Source organism: Solea senegalensis, unplaced genomic scaffold, assembly GCF_019176455.1.
Source record: "Solea senegalensis isolate Sse05_10M unplaced genomic scaffold, IFAPA_SoseM_1 scf7180000014804, whole genome shotgun sequence".
Taxonomy (NCBI): domain Eukaryota; kingdom Metazoa; phylum Chordata; class Actinopteri; order Pleuronectiformes; family Soleidae; genus Solea; species Solea senegalensis.
Genome location: NW_025321134.1, coordinates 32,549 through 48,939, shown reverse-complemented (window position 1 = coordinate 48,939; position 16,391 = coordinate 32,549). Strand labels below are relative to the sequence as shown.

General features: G+C 44.3%; 1 protein-coding gene across 1 annotated transcript in view; it reads left to right on the top strand.

Moving 5' to 3' along the window:
• Window positions 1-16,391, top strand: part of piezo1 (piezo-type mechanosensitive ion channel component 1) — a 65,754-nt gene that overhangs the window by 35,187 nt on the left and 14,176 nt on the right. The window contains exons 25-40 of the mRNA XM_044016796.1: window positions 207-303; window positions 397-562; window positions 777-866; window positions 950-1,032; window positions 3,667-3,738; window positions 3,818-3,918; window positions 4,008-4,155; window positions 4,976-5,041; window positions 5,530-5,702; window positions 7,675-7,781; window positions 7,877-8,053; window positions 10,118-10,376; window positions 11,816-12,004; window positions 12,766-12,954; window positions 13,080-13,290; window positions 14,596-14,740. Coding sequence (XP_043872731.1) covers window positions 207-303; window positions 397-562; window positions 777-866; window positions 950-1,032; window positions 3,667-3,738; window positions 3,818-3,918; window positions 4,008-4,155; window positions 4,976-5,041; window positions 5,530-5,702; window positions 7,675-7,781; window positions 7,877-8,053; window positions 10,118-10,376; window positions 11,816-12,004; window positions 12,766-12,954; window positions 13,080-13,290; window positions 14,596-14,740 — 2,273 coding nt within the window. The remainder of the gene's footprint in view (window positions 1-206; window positions 304-396; window positions 563-776; window positions 867-949; window positions 1,033-3,666; window positions 3,739-3,817; window positions 3,919-4,007; window positions 4,156-4,975; window positions 5,042-5,529; window positions 5,703-7,674; window positions 7,782-7,876; window positions 8,054-10,117; window positions 10,377-11,815; window positions 12,005-12,765; window positions 12,955-13,079; window positions 13,291-14,595; window positions 14,741-16,391) is intronic.

The following is a 16,391-nucleotide window of genomic DNA, read 5'->3' as shown; positions in this document are numbered from 1 at the left end:
AGTCTGGTGCTAGTCTGGTGCTAGTCTGATGCTAATCTGGTGCTAGTCTGATGCTATGTTTGTGTTTGTATTTTGTAGAAAGTTTTTCACTGAAATAGAATTTTATCTCTATCTATATTTTATCTTTCTCGTAACAAACAACAACAAAAAGATGTTGGAATGTTTAACATGAGGATTTAATGTGTGTGTGTGTGTGTGTGTTTCAGATCCTGGCGTGTGTATTTGTATCTGAGATGCAGAAGAGCTTCTGTTGGGTCATTCAGCTCTTCAGCCTGGTTTGCACAGTCAAAGGCTATTATGACCGTAAGTGTGTGACCTTTGGTGATTATTCTGCATCTTTAACATTATTTGTATGCAGGCAGTGACAGACAGGTACATGTTTGTGTTTCCTCACAGCAAAAGCAGTGAGTGATAAGAGCTGCAGTCTTCCCGTGGAGGAGGCCGGCATCATCTGGGACAGCATCTGTTTTCTCTTCCTGTTGCTGCAGAGACGCGTCTTCCTCAGCTTCTACTTCCTGCACGTGACCTCAGAGCTGCAGGCGTCTGCCAAACAGGCCTCCAGGTAACGGCACTGACACTGTGAGAAAAACAGAACTAAAGAGGTTACATAAATAAATGAAGAACTCGTAATAAAAGTCTGTATAATGCCTTTACTCACTGTACACAGTTTCTTTCATCTGAAAACCCCTGATGTCATCACCTGTAGCCATGTTTTCACACACGTGCCTGGCTCATGGTCATTCTTCAGTCATTCATTCATCTGTTTGTCCCTCCAGGGGGTTTGAGCTCTTCAGAGCCAGCATCGTGAAGAACATCGACTTCCACCAACAAGCTGAGAAGAAGTCTCTGTCACAGCTCAAGAGATCGTAAGTGCACACTGTCTTCACACAGCTCTGTCTTCTATCAAAACATCAGCACATTGTTTGTCTCTTGTCTCCTCTTCTCTCAGAATGCAGAGAATTCGCTCCAAGCAGCAGAAATACAGAGATGGACACAAAACAAGTGACGAGTCCAGTCAGAGTCTGACCACAGGTAAAACTCACCATGTCACTAAGTGAAAGAAATCCAGCAAACCTCACTGTGTCACAGAGATCAGTCTGGGACACTGGGACATTTGGACACTGGCACACAGGGACATTTGGACACTGGCACACAGGGACATTGGGACACTGGCACAGGAACACTGGCACACAGGGACATTTGGACACTGGCACACAGGGACATTTGGACACACAGGGACATATGGACACTGGCACACCACACAGGGACATATGGACACTGGCACACAGGGAAACTGGCACACTGGGACACTGGCACACAGGGGGGCACTGGCACACAGGGACATATGGACACTGGCACTGGCACACTGGGACACAGGGACACTGACACACTGGGACACTGGCACACAGGGACACAGAGACACTGGCACACAGGGAAATTGGGACACAGGGACACTGGCACACAGGGACATGTATCTGGCTGTGGCAGTAGTGTATCAGAGAGAAAAGTGTGCACAAACTTGGCCAATAAAGTAGATGAAATAATAAAGGTAATGAAGAGGGCTGAAGCTTCGAAATGGACGGAGATAGTGTGACTGAGTTTTATTTGAGGTTGGGAATGAATTACAAAAATATTATTTAAAGCCTGGCATTGCAAGGAATCCTTATTAGTTAATTTATTTAAACAGAATATTAAGAGTGACGTCCTCTCCCGGTAATTCATGACAATGTTATTAATGGTATTTATTTTGTGCACACATAATACCTATTTCTCCCTGTGTGTGTGTGTGGGTTTTCTCCGGCTTCTCCGGGTTCCTCCCACTGTCCAAAAACATTGCGATCAATAAAGTAAATCTGAGGATTCTGATATGGGGATGAAGTAAATGAGCGACTGACTGTAGGTGTGAGTGTGAGAGTGGGTGGTTGTTTGTCCAGGGTGCACTCACATGGAACCTCACATGGAACCTCATGTGGAACCTTACGTGGAACATAACGCAGTAGATGGATGGGCATTCTACCTGTTTTGTGTGAATTCACGAGTATTTCATGGCCACGGATCAGTGTTTTTCCTCTCGTCATGTAAACTGTTAACTCTCATACATGAGCTTGTGTCACAGAGGTAAATGTGAACAAATGATTTCAAGCACAGAAGCCACAGAATGACACATTTGAACTGTGATGGGGGCAGAAGTAATGATGCTGATGATGATGTTGATGATCACTGATTTTCACCGTGGACTTCAGTGTGAACGTTTACAAACCTCTGTGCTGCCTAAAGGCCAGGTGAAGACATTATAGATTCATTGAGTTGATATGATGTCGCTGGTTGCTAACAGCCGGAGCGTGTCAGAGTCTAGATGAAGGGGACGCACACTAGCTTTGTGTGTCTGCTTCATGTAACCACACATGAGTCAGTATGAAACACTAAAGGAAGAAAAAGAAACTCAAAATAGAGATAGTTAGAGATAAACTTACAGGCACCTTTGCAGTTTGATCATAATATAGTTTCTATGAGCAACACTAAAAACATGAGTAAAACAATATTAGGGCTGTGAGTCTTATCAGCTTGTTTTGCTTAACGATAAAGAGACTCAATGATTGTCTTTAACAAATAAACTGACACACATTCAGGACATTCACCGGCGCCAGGCCTTTAACACGAGTCAGTGTTTGACTGTGTGAGACAGAAGAAATCCAAACAAGCTGATAAGACACACACAGCTGCCATTGTGTTTCAACTTTGTCATATCATATTATAATTGCACCAGGAAGTTCTTTCTTTCTAATTTGATGTTTCTGACCTTTGATCTAACCTCACGTTACAGTGAAGTTAATAGATTGATTTTTAGTAAAACAAAATAAGGGACGAACCAATGAACCAATTATTATTATTATTATTATCATAATTGTTATTATTATCATTATTGTTGCTATTGTTATTGTTATTATTATTATGTCTTTAAAATAGCTTGAAATGGTTGTAGGTGGGACTGGCGATCTGTCCAGGGTTTACCTCGCCTGCCCTATGTCAGCTGACATTGGCCCTGAGAATGAATAAATTAATAAATGAATAAATGGATGGATGGATGGATGGATGGATGGATGGAGGTGGCACATGTATCAGCACAACAGCTACGTAGTTTTAATTGTGTAAAATGACTGTATTGGACAAGCCACATGGTGGTGTAGTGGTTAGCACTCTCGCCTTGCAGCGAGAAGACCCGGGTTCGAGCCCCGGTTGGAACAAGGGCCTTTCTGCATGGAGTTTGCATGTTCTTCTCGTGTGTGCGTGGGTTCTCTCCGGGTTCTCTGGCTTCCTCCCACAGTCCAAAAACATGCAATGTGGGGATTAGGTCAATTGGACACTCTAAATTGACCATAGGAGTGAGAGTGAATGGTTGTTTTGTCTCTGCGATGGACTGGCGAACTGTCCAGGGTGTACCCCGCCTATCGCCCGATGTAGCTGAGATTGGCACAGCACCCCCCGCGACCCTCTGGTGGAGGATAAAGCGGTTAGATGATGACTGACTGACTGACTGTGTTGGACAAATATTATACTGCGATATCAGTATTGGACAGTAAAAATCCCAACTTTCCAAAACCTTAAGCATGATTGTCGTGTGACTCACTTCCCCCTGAAACCGAACTTTCCCTCGTTTCCCTCCAGAGACCAAGACAGAGAAGAAGAAGTCTGGTAAGCAGAAGAAGTGGCACCAGCCGTGGTTGGACCACGCTGCAGGTCTGACAGCTTCCTCCACATGTAACAGCACAGATTCAGCAGCAGTCTTCCCTGTGATGAATGTGAGATGTTTCCACAGTGCTGCACTCAGGAGAATACTACCTGTTTGAATCAGACAGCGAGGACGAGGAGGAGCTGCAGTCTGAAGAACAGAAACCACTCAAACACACTGCATGTCAGGTCAGACTCACTTCATACACTTGTGTAGATGATATTCAAACACAATGTTTATGACATTTATTGCTGGTTCTTGTTGTGTCCTCTCTCAGCTGGCGTACCAAGCGTGGGTGTCCAGTGTGAAAAGTGCTCTGAGAGAACGGCAGAAACGACAGAAACAGATGAGGAAAGCTGAGAAGCAGGAGAAAAAAAAGAGAGAAGCAATGGTGGAGTCGCGACAGGAAGCGCTCTCTGCGATAGGTCAGACGGTCTTTCCCTCCATAATAACAACTCTGTTCATAAAGCAGCATTGACTGGGTCCTTAAACGACGAGAGAGAGAGGCCAGAGTGTAGTAAACGTAGACCTCACCCTCATCAAAGCACTGTTTGGTACTGAAGGCATACACAATTACTAACTTTGCAGGTTATTACTAATTGGTCCTAAAAAGAAAAGATTAGAACTACCATGGTTGCCGCGGTAACCCAATACAGGTCAAAGGAAAGTAAGTGCAGCATCTGTGTGACTAGTGGGAAGTTTTATTTGAACTATTATTCCTGCAGAATTCATCAGAACGCCGTAAAACACTCAGATCACGACGATGATGATGATGATGATGACAAAGAATGAGAGGAGAATAAACCTCCAGGCTGCTCAGTTTCCCTCAGTGTCACAATTGACTTAAACAAGAATCCAGATTATCGCTAAAGTCTAATCTCGTCTCATGTTTTCCTTGGTATCAAAAATCAGTCCTTCACTTTTAAATGATGCCTCGCACAGACACAGATCAGCCTGAAGAATACAAGTTTACAAGGTTCTTAGACTGACAAAGCAAGTGCAGGGAGACAAGGACACACACAAGAGAAACATGAAGGCTAAAGGCCGACAATTCAAAGAGAAATAAATCAAAGACAAGGAAAATATAGCAATAATGAAAAGTTGAATCCAAACAGTTTAAAAACAAGATCATCAAAAGATAAATGAACAGCAAGATTGTGCTTTTAGGTCAAAGGTTATGAATCCTCAGTGATGTCAGTGATGGTCAGACTTATCGTGTGTGTGTGTGTGTGTGTGTGTGTGTAGGTTCTAAGGACGATGTGTTTGCAGACCCTGTCGTTGAGCAGGAGGAGGAGCCAGAGGAACAGTCCGGTAGGTTCATATCTGGACAAAGTGTTGTCAGAGCTTTGTATTCACTTCTTCTTCTTTGTACGTGTTATGTTACTGATGAATACTTCTTTGAGGAGACAGTTTGGTATTTTTGTGCGTTTCCATTATGAATAGTACCAAAATAATCAGCCCCTACCGTTCTATTGTCTGGTATTACATTACATGTAATGTAATGTAATGTGATGTAATACCTCAGACCCTGGTACTGTTGGTCAGGCTGATGACAGATGACAGTGATCACTCCTCTGCCTGTAAGTCTCAACTATCCCACTTTCTTCAACGCACGCATTCAGCGTCTATTCTCGTACAAAGCTTGACCTCTTGACCTCTTGAAGAGCTGCTGGATGTCATTGTTGTTGTTGTTGTTGGTGACGTTGCACTGGTGTGATGTCTCGGTCTCAGTCACAGTTTGTTTTTCATGACTCTACCTCAGTCCTATCCTCACCCACCTGCTGGTGTGTGTGCTGCAGGTCACGGTGAGATGGTCCAGAGGATCCTGGACATCCTTCGCTTCTTATGGGCCATAGTTCTGGCCATGGTGGACGGTCTGTCCCAGTGGCTCAACCTGCTCACTAAACAGTACAGAGACATTTCTACTGTTCTCTGCACTGAGCGCTACTTCATCATACACAAGATACAGCAGGTAACACACAACACACACACACACACACAACACACACACACACACACACACACACACACACACACACACACACACACACACACACACACACACACACATGCACACACACAACACTCACTCACTCACACACACACACACACAACACACACACCCACACAACACACACACACATGCACACACACACAACACTCACACACCACAACACTCACACACAACACACAACACTCACTCACAGCACACTCACACACAACACACACACCCACACACACACACACACACATGCAACACACACACAACACTCACACACACCCACACACAACACTCACACACAACACAACACTCACAGCACACTCACACACAACACACACCCACAACACACACACACACACACAACACTCACACACACAACACTCACACACACACAACACACACACACACACACACAACACTCACACACAACACACAACACTCCTCACAGCACACTCTCACACACACACAACACTCACTCACACACTCACACAACACTCACATTCACACACAACACTCACACACAACACTCACTCACAACACATTCTCACACACACACACACACAACACTCACTCACACAACACACACACACACACACTCACACACACACACAACACACACACACACACACACACACACACACACACACACACACACACAACACTCTCTCTCACACACACACACACACACACACACACAACACTCTCTCTCACACACACACACACACACACACACACACACACACACAACACTCTCACACACACACAACACACACACACACACACAACACTCTCTCTCTCACACACACACACAACACACACACACACACACACACACAACACACACACACACAACACTCTCTCTCACACACACACACACACAACACACACACACACAACACTCTCTCACACACACACTCACAACACTAACCCCAGCGGGTAGATTGCGTGAATAAAAGTATATTTGGATGAATTGTGGGCAGGTTGCGGTTGAAATAAATAAAAAGTTAAAAAATAAATAAATAAATAATAATAATAATAAAAGAAAGAAGAAAGAATACATAGGTTGACATATTGACTAGATCTGAAATGTTATTATTATGTTATCATAGGCAGAAATGAGTTGACCTAAACAGCTGCTGTGTTCCATATGTGAATGATGACTCGGAGGCGGAGATTAATAAAAGCCTGTGGACAAGAGGAAAGAAGTTGGGCTTGTTTCTGGGGGTTGCTGGTTCAAATCCCAGGATATAATTTGTAAAATAAGTAATTATATTTATTAAAAAGTCATACAGAGTACAGAGGCAGCCATTTTGGACCACCATAACCCTAACCCTTGAGTTGTGATGCTAACTGGAGGCTACATAGTTTCTCCAACACACATGGAAGTGAAAGGCTAAAGTGAGGGATATTCAGCTGTCGCACCAATAAATGACACACTGTACCTTTAAATGAAAAGTCAGCCTTTAGAAGTAGAGCAGTATAAATTTGAATCGATGCCCCCTCGCTCTGTAATTCTATTGTTTTCTTAAGTGAATCAGTTTTGTACAGTACAGTATGAAGAACTTGAATATGGTCATTAAACTTCAGCTGTGACAGGACTGGACTGAGTGACCTGCAGCCTCTGGTCTCTACTGAAGGACAACTGTCCGAGCATCACCTGCAGAGGGTGTCTGAGCTCCTACTTTACAAAATAAATACTTTTAAACACTTACACAATATAGTGTGTATTTCATTGTTTTGAATGAATATACCTCTCCAGATAGTTGTAATACATTGTAAAATTGTTTGGGCAAATACTCGTTTTAAACTTCTTCTGTTGCAAACATGATCGTCCTCAAACTGTAATGAAGGTTCTAGCATGCACCTTTATCATTTTGTTCAACCTTACCCTCGTGAGATAATGAAGTTATGATAATAATAACTGCTTTGCTCTGATTGGCAGCGTCATACAGCAACAGCCGACTCCACAGACGACCAGATATCTCTGGACAGTGAGAATCCCACACTGGAGACATGTTTGGATGAGACTGAAAACTCCACCAGATACAGGTGAGCGTGGAAAAGAAGAACTACAAATGATTCGATGAATAAAAAGAGTCAAGTTTCATTTCTCTGTACTGTGTGTGTGTTTGAATGACGGTCAGCTGCCTGGAGGTGGACGACAGCTGTGTTCCAGGCCAGTCTACACCCAGACCAAGGCTCAACAGCACTGGGAATCTCTTGAGTCCTGAACCTCCGTCCAGCAGCATGGAGCTGGTACCAGAGGATTCCAAACTTCAACATAGACACTCCAGAACAGCCAGTGAGCTGCTCGGAGAAAGGTAAATAATCCATGTTTATGACCCAGCGCTACAGGTCACAACAAAAGGAGAATCAAATGAAACTAAATTAGAGGGGGGGGGCACAGTAGATCATCTGCTTTTCAGGATCCACAGAGTTTGTTTGATGCCCTTCATGATGCACCTGACGCATTTCTACCCATTTTGAACAAAACAACTAAGCTGTTGCATTTAGCACCTGGCCATAATCATTACTTCAAAAACATAATGAATGTTCCAGCTGTCATAGCAACTATTCTGCTCCTGTTGTGGAGAAGATAGAAGATAGTTCACCATAAAGACATAAAGACACTAGCCACGAAACATACAACACGGTCACTCCTCCAGAACTCTTCCAGCTCAGTTCTGAACTGTTACAACCTCTTGTCTAAACATCCTCACCTATCAACTCTCCTCGCCTCTGACTTTGTCAAACTTACTTTTTCTCCCACACTCCCACAAAGGAAATGACTGTTATCATGATGCTGCTGCACAATAGTGACCAAATATGGACAAAAGTTATCCAGTTACAAAGTTACATCCAGGACAACTGGAGCAACTACCAGCCCCATGATGAATACACACACACACACACACACACACACACGTCATACACATTAACAGTGATCAGCAGCACTTAAAATTTACTCATTCTTAATTAAAGGGGACATATTATACCCTATTTCTCCAAGTTAAAATAGTTCCCTGATGTCCTAATGAACATGTCAGTGACATGCTTTGGTCAAAATACCATAAGGATGAAGAATCATAGCAGTTCAATAACCCTGCTAAACCCGCCCCTTTCAGAGCGCTCGGTTTTCGGGCATGGTCCCTTTATATGCAAATGAGACACAGGCAAACACACACCCACTTCTTCCAGGGGGTTTCTGATTTGTCCTCTTTACGGCGCTCACTCGCTCAGCTCCTGTTCCCTCTGCTCCATTCCTCTCCCCCTCCCTCCACTAGTTCTCTGACAATATCAACATGGCAGCGTGAGCAGAAAACAGCGAGAGTGGTGTCACAGGAAGAGACGTCCTACATAAGGATCGAGCCAAACACTGCCGAACTGTAAATCAGTTAAAAACACTTAGGGACAGCACCACTGATCCACCGCTGGTCGCTGCATAAACAGCTGCTGTATGTGACTGTATCAGACTGAGTCTGTGCTGCGGTCATGGAGGACGTACTGAACAAATATGTTTAATTAGGACGTGTCAGAATGGTCAGTTATGACCTCTATGTGACCTTTTCTTAACAATGTGTGTGTTTGTACGTCGCTGACTAAATACGGCGACCGCTGGCCGCAGTCTGATGTGAAGTGGTGCGAACACACGAACACATGTTTGCTGACTTTATCCGGCACATTAGCTTCATATATAAAATCCTCTGTAAAACACTGTGCTCCACTGTGCAGCCACCAACAGCACACTTGTCCCTCCGCGTTGACATAATACCGCTCTTCCTCCCTCGCCTGCACTCTCGCAGGGACAAGGTGGAGCTAAGGTGGAGCTCTCCAAGTAAACTTACTGGTGGGCGGTAACATTCGCGGTGAAATGCGCATGCTGCCGTCATAAGCGCAGGGAATTCAACATGGAGTGTTTTATCGCCTATACTTACACTAAGGGGGACCACGAAAACATGACTGAGTATTCTTTTTCCACACTTTGGCGACTGGTAGGGCCTCCAGAGTCCCAAATATAAGTATTAAAATGGTTAAAAAGTTGATTTTGCATAATATGTCCCCTTTAACTCTTGTTGAACTCTAACCACTGATAACTATTGACTTAATCCAACCATCATGGTTTATTGTGTGGGAAAAGCAGAATAGCCTCAGTGATGTGTTCACTGTCCTGTTATAAAAAGTAAACTCAGTACATTTCTTCTACGTATTATTGCAGAATAATACGTAGTTTCAGTGATAATTGGTTTCATTTGACTGATACACACTTTTGGGTTTTAAGCTCTGGTTCAATCAGTCTACGGAAGACATGATGATTTTGTAAATGAATACAGATGACGATGTCTATTTCTCTGTCTGTGTGTCTGTCTGTGCGTCTGTCTGTGCAGGCAGTTCTTCATCGAGGAGCTGGAACAGAGCAGGGACTTCTACACCAACCAGAACCGTCTGCTGAAGCTGCTTTTTGCCATGTACAACCTGCTGGCAGCAAACTCCGAGCTGGTCTGCTACTTCATCATAGTGTTGAACAACGTGGCCAGTGCCTCTGTCATATCACTGGTTCTGCCCATACTGGTCTTCCTGTGGGCGATGTTGGCTGTTCCAAGGCCAACAAAGAGGTTTTGGATGACTGCTATCGTCTACACTGAGGTATGAATTAAAATGTACCTCACTTTGCACATCAGTCCACTCTGATGCCAAACTTCCTCAACTCAGCCAATAGTGATGGTCACATGACCACAACTGTCTCAATGTGCGTGCTACAGCTTTACACCTTACACCAAAAACATGTGTACATGTCAATATGGAACAACCCCTCCGGGAGCCTCCACCTTACCGTGGTGGAGGGGTTTGCATGTCCCAATGATCCCAGTTCATTGGGACATGCAAGTTCAGTTGTCCGGGGTTTTATGCCCCTGGTAGAGTTAGCCCAGGCAAACTGGTCCAAAGACCTTTATGAAGAACAAGACAAATGGACCACACGCTCCCTCGTGCGTACTGGAACCAGTCTCCTGGAGTTGCCCCTGGTGAGCGGCACCAAGCGGGTGTGGGCATACTCATGGCCCCCCGGCTCGGGGCCTGTACATTACCCCAGTGGACGAGAGGGTAGCCTCCCTCCGCATTGGGGTGGGGGGGATGGGTGCTGACTGTTGTTTGTCTCTATGCACCGAACAGCTGTTTGAGTACCCACCCTTTTTTTTGGAGTCCCTGGAGGAGGTGCTAGAATATGCTCCTGCTGGCCCCCCCGATCTGAACCCGAGTGGTGCTTTGTTGTTGGACTTCTCTCTCTTAATTTACCGGTCGTTCTACGTTCCTATCCTCACCTGTGGTCACGAGCTATGGGTAGTGACTGAAAGAACGAGATCACGGCTGAAATGTGTTTCCTCCGCAGGAGGATGGATGGAATATAGAACAAATGAGTGCACCATTCCATTCCATATTGTTCCAAGTTGCATCGCTCTTTTGTCCACTGTGGTTGTTTTAAAGTGCTTTACAAATAAAGTTGGATTAGTTGGAATAGGAGTTAGGTTTAATTATTCTGAAATAATTAAATCTAACTCCTCCCAAATTCTTCCAAATTGACACCAAACGACAAAAAATGTCCACATAGGGTTTTTGATTTATCCAAAAAATATATAAATAAAGTCTTTTTAAATCGTCGTTTTATGTTTATCTAATGTATTAGGTGTGTCATTGTCTGCAGTATTATTGCTGTATACAGACCACAACCAGCTTACAATGATTAATTGATAATTATTTGATTACCAAATTAATCGCCAACTTTTTTTATATTAAATTATTTAGTTTGAGTGCTTTTTAAATCATTAAAACAAATCTGCTTCTTAAATGTGAATATTTTCATTTCTTTGCTCCATTTAAATCATTTCTGTTTGTGTACAAAACAGGACATTTTAGAACATCTTTATTTCCAGGTTTGGGGACACTGATCAATATTTTCTGTCAAATGGACGAAACAACTCATCGATTAATTGAGAAAATAAGCGTTAGTTACAAGAATAGTGTTCAGTATGTGGACTGCCGCCTCTCCGTGTTCTGACTAGTTGTGCTTCCTCTTTCCTCTTCCTCAGGTGATGGTGGTGGTGAAATATCTTTTCCAGTTTGGATTCTTTCCGTGGAACAGTGTTTATGAGATGACTCTAAATGAAGACAAACCTTTCTTCCCTCCTCGCATCCTGGGCCTGGAGAAGACGGACAGCTACATCAAATATGATCTTCTTCAGCTGCTGGTGCTCTTCTTCCACAGATCTCTGCTCATGGTGAGTTACTCGGATTACAGTCAACACAGTTGTGGTTATGGTCAACAACCAGTAACCAAGTTAAATGTGTGGCACAGGATAACTAGAAACCACCAAGTATGAAACACTTTACAGCAGGTTCAGGTTACATCAAATAATATTATATTACTTTTGGAGGTAGAAAATAAAATCCACATTTTTACCTTATTTTTCATTTATATTTAGTTATTAAATTACATATTTTCTAACTTATCCTTCGTTTTAGTAGTTTTTTGTTTGTTTTATATTTTATTTTCTTTTGTTAGTTGTTAGTAAATTTAATGACGCGTTTCTATTTTATCTTTCCTTTTAATAGTTTTTCTTGAAAAATAAAATACATAATACTTTGTTGCTTATACCCTTATTAGCTGCACCTATACTGTGGCTGAGTGCCAATCTTATGTGGCACCACTTCCTTTCAACCTGGCTTTCAAAATAAGAGCCACTGACTTTTAACTACTGGCGTTTAACTACTTCCTGTGTAGATCTTTTGCCTTAACACTAAAACATTTGCTTACAGTTGCTATTTTTAGAAATCAAAATACACGTTCTTAGTTAACGCTTTGAAATAAAAACATGTTTTTTAAGTTTTAGTAATCATTCCATCATTCCTGTGGTTATACACTCAACAACAACAAAAGTGTTGCGTTTGTGTTTTTGTTGAGTGTACATTTGTGGCAACAGTCACACTTCGCACACACGTTGCATTTGGAACTTATTTCCCTTTTTTTCTGTGCACACAGCGTTATGGTCTCTGGGACCACGAGGGCCCCCTGGAGGAGCAGAGCCCCTCACAAGAAAGTTGTACAGATGAAACAAAAACTAGTGAAGCAGAAGTTGGAAGGAGGGAGGAGGGAGGAGGAGAGGAGGAGGATAAGGAAGGCAGAATCACATCCTCGTCCACCCTGGACAACTTGGAAATGATTGAAGAGGTTGGAATTGCCATCCATGTACTACATTTACCATTTAGCACTAATCGTTTAAACACATCAGTATATTTTTAAGAGAATTAAAACAGTTAAAACATTTTTTTTTTTAATGTTATTTATAATTATAGGACAATGTAGACAACGTGGCCCCGAGTGCCAGCTCTGCTCCTGACTCACCACAGTCCCATGAGGTAGAATCAGCAGACAGACAGGACAGCGTGCTGACGGAGGATGAGAAGGAGGGAGAGTGTGAGCAGGTGATGGAGCAAATACCAAAGAAAAGCAGTAGCATTCGCTTCCGCAGGAAAAGTAAACGAGCCAAGCAACAGAGCAGCAAAGGTTTGTGGCTTCTTCTTCTGTGTGAAGTGAAATCAACATTAAGGTGATAGTTCAGGTGGTTACTGCACTGTGCACACCCCCTCTGCCTCAAACCCGACTCAAACTGAAGTCTCTGTCCTGTTGAACCGCTCATTCCCCCTCACCAAAGTCCATAGAAAAAATACTGATTATTACATTCTGACACACAGCAGTTGTTGATCCACTGCTGACTCATGTTCAGCTCAGAAATCCTTTATTCAGATTTACATCAGTGACACAATGGGAGTCTCTGTGAGTCTCTGTGAGTCTCTGGGAGTCTCTGTGAATCTCAGTGAGTCTCAGTGAGTCTCTGTGAATCTCTATGAGTCCTGTGAGTCTCTGTGAGTCTCTCTGGGTCTCCAGTCTCTGTCTCTGAGTCTCCTGGAGAGTCTCTGAGTCTCTGGGAGTCTCTGTGAGTCTCTCTCTGTGAGTCTCTGTGAGTCTCTGTGAGTCTCTCTAGGAGTCTCTGGGAGTCTCTGGGTGGGAGTCTCTGGGAGTCTCTGTCTCCGTGAGGTCTCTGGGGAGTCTCTGGGGAGTCTCAGAGGAGTCTCTGTGAGTCTCTGTGAGGTCTCTGGGAGTCTCTGTCTCTGTGAGTCTCTGTGAGGTCTCTGGGAGTCTCTGGGAGTCTCTGGGGTCTCTGTCTCCAGGGTCTCTGGGGAGTCTCTGGGGTCTCAGAGAGTCTCTGTGAGTCTCTGTGTGGTCTCCTGAGGGGTCTCTGTGAGGTCTCTGGGAGTCTCTGGGGAGTCTCTGGGGTCTCTGTGAGTCTCCTGGGAGTCTCTGTGAGGTCTCTGGGAGTCTCAGAGAGTCTCTATGAGTCTCTGTGAGTCTCTGTCTCCGTGAGTCTCTGGGAGTCTCTGGGAGTCTCTGGGAGTCTCCGTGAGTCTCTGGGAGCTGTACTTTGCTGAGAGGTTTACTAAGTGAGACAAACTTCAGTTTTGTCGGCAGGATAAAGTGGAAGTCTGTAACTTTCTTAAGATATTAAGAGCAGACTTACATTTTATTAGTGTCTTAGGTTTCTTGTTCTTCTCGATCTTAGTCATTTTTCTTCCTCTTCTTCTTCTTCTTCTTCTTCTTCTCTAAACTATTAAAACCTGAATCCTCCCAGTACAGAGCTGTCTAAACACTGTGCATCAACATGACTGTAAATCCTTTCATTAAAAGTCTTAATGACTTTGTTGACATCGTTGATGATGTTTTACCTCAATAAGTGAACATTCGACAGCATTTTTGCAGTTTCCACTGCTCCATAATAAGAAGGCCCAGTGGGTTCTGTCTCCCTGCTTCTAGCTCGGCCTGATCCAGTAGAGGCTACAGCTGAGAACACAGATGCTGGTGAAGAACCAGTGAAGAAGAAGAAAGGCAGGAGGAGAGAAGCCGCCAATCAGAAACTGCAGGCCGTAGGAAACAAGATCAAACACATCGTCGTCTCTGGGTGAGTTGACTACACTGCAGCAGTTAATATTATCAGTATTATTATATCTAAAGTTAATATGTGAGGGGGAGGAGGGGGACAGCAGAGTGGAGCAGTCACATGATCATGGATCAGCAAATAACATCAACTAGATACACAGACACTGGTTTACTGGTGTACAGCACGTGTGCCAGGTGAAAAACAAATCATATTGTAGCTGCACGTTATATTTGAATATGTTCAGAGGTTAACTGTACCTTTTATTTCCTCTCTATAGCTGCACATACTGTACGTGCAGCAGTGTAGTATATATGTGAAGATGCTGCAGACCAGCTGTTTACTGCAGGGCAGAACCAAGGCTTACTCAATGTAAACCTGGTTGGTTGATAACAGAGTGAGCTGTCAGTGACAGACAGGTCTGGCTGTGCCAGGGCACCGCCCCCTTCACACTGTCACACCCGTCCCCTAAAATCACTAAAGCCTCATGCAAGAATGTTGGCGTAACACCTCACTCTTTTATCAAAGAACTGGGCTTACGGTGAATAACTCACAGATATGGACCACTCCCATTGCATATGTCTCCCAAAGCCTAACTACCACAAAAGAGACAAAGGTGTGAGGTGACACCGCCTCAGCCAGAGCATCCACACAGAGAGGTGCATCGACTCCAGACTGTCGGCCACTGATTAGCCAGAGAGCGTCACAGGAAGAGACTGCTGACACAAACTGAACTGTAGATCAGTTACATATACTTACTCAACAATCCTAAAAATGTGGGTTCATCTCCAACAACTACCAAGGAAATGTCTAAAATCTCAATATTTAACAGAGGAGTCTGGTGTATTTATGGACAGCACTGCTGATCGTGAGCTGCATGAACCCAGTGACTGTGTCACTGATCATGAAGTGCTGAACTAATATTTATCATTAAGTGATTCTAGTGATTTGATTCAGTTACACTGAAAACTACTGAAGTCTTGAATTCTGTTTTAATCTTGTTTGTAATGTCTGTTTGTAATATGGATGTCTGCAAAACAAACCTGACCTGACCTGTTCCGACCCGACCCGACCTCACCTGACCTCACCTGACCTCACCTCCTACAGCCTCACCTGACCTCCACCTGACCTGACTACTCCACCTGACCTCACCTGACCTGACCTGTTCCGACCAAACCAGGCCAAACCTCACCTGACCTCATCTCCACCTCACCTGACCTGACCTCACCTCACCTCACCCCTGTCCACCCTCACCTCCCACCCTGACCTGACCCTGACCCTGACCACTCCCACCTCACCTCCACCTGACCTCACCTCCCTCACCTGACCCTGACCTGACCTGACCCGACCCGACCTCACCTCCACCTGACCTCACCTCCACCTCACCTGACCCCACTCACCTCACCTCCCACCTCACCTCCACCTCCTCCTGCCTCCCACCTGACCTGACCCGACCCGACCAGGCCCGACCTCACCTGACCTCCCACCTGACCTCCACCTGACCTCACCCTGACCTGACCTGACCCTGACCCGACCTCACCTCACCTCACCTCACACTCCACTGACCTCCACTCCCTCCACCTCACCCACCGACTGACCTGACCTGACCCACGAGCCTGACCTGACCTGACCCTGACCTGACCCGACCCGACCTCACCCCAGTGACCTCATGACC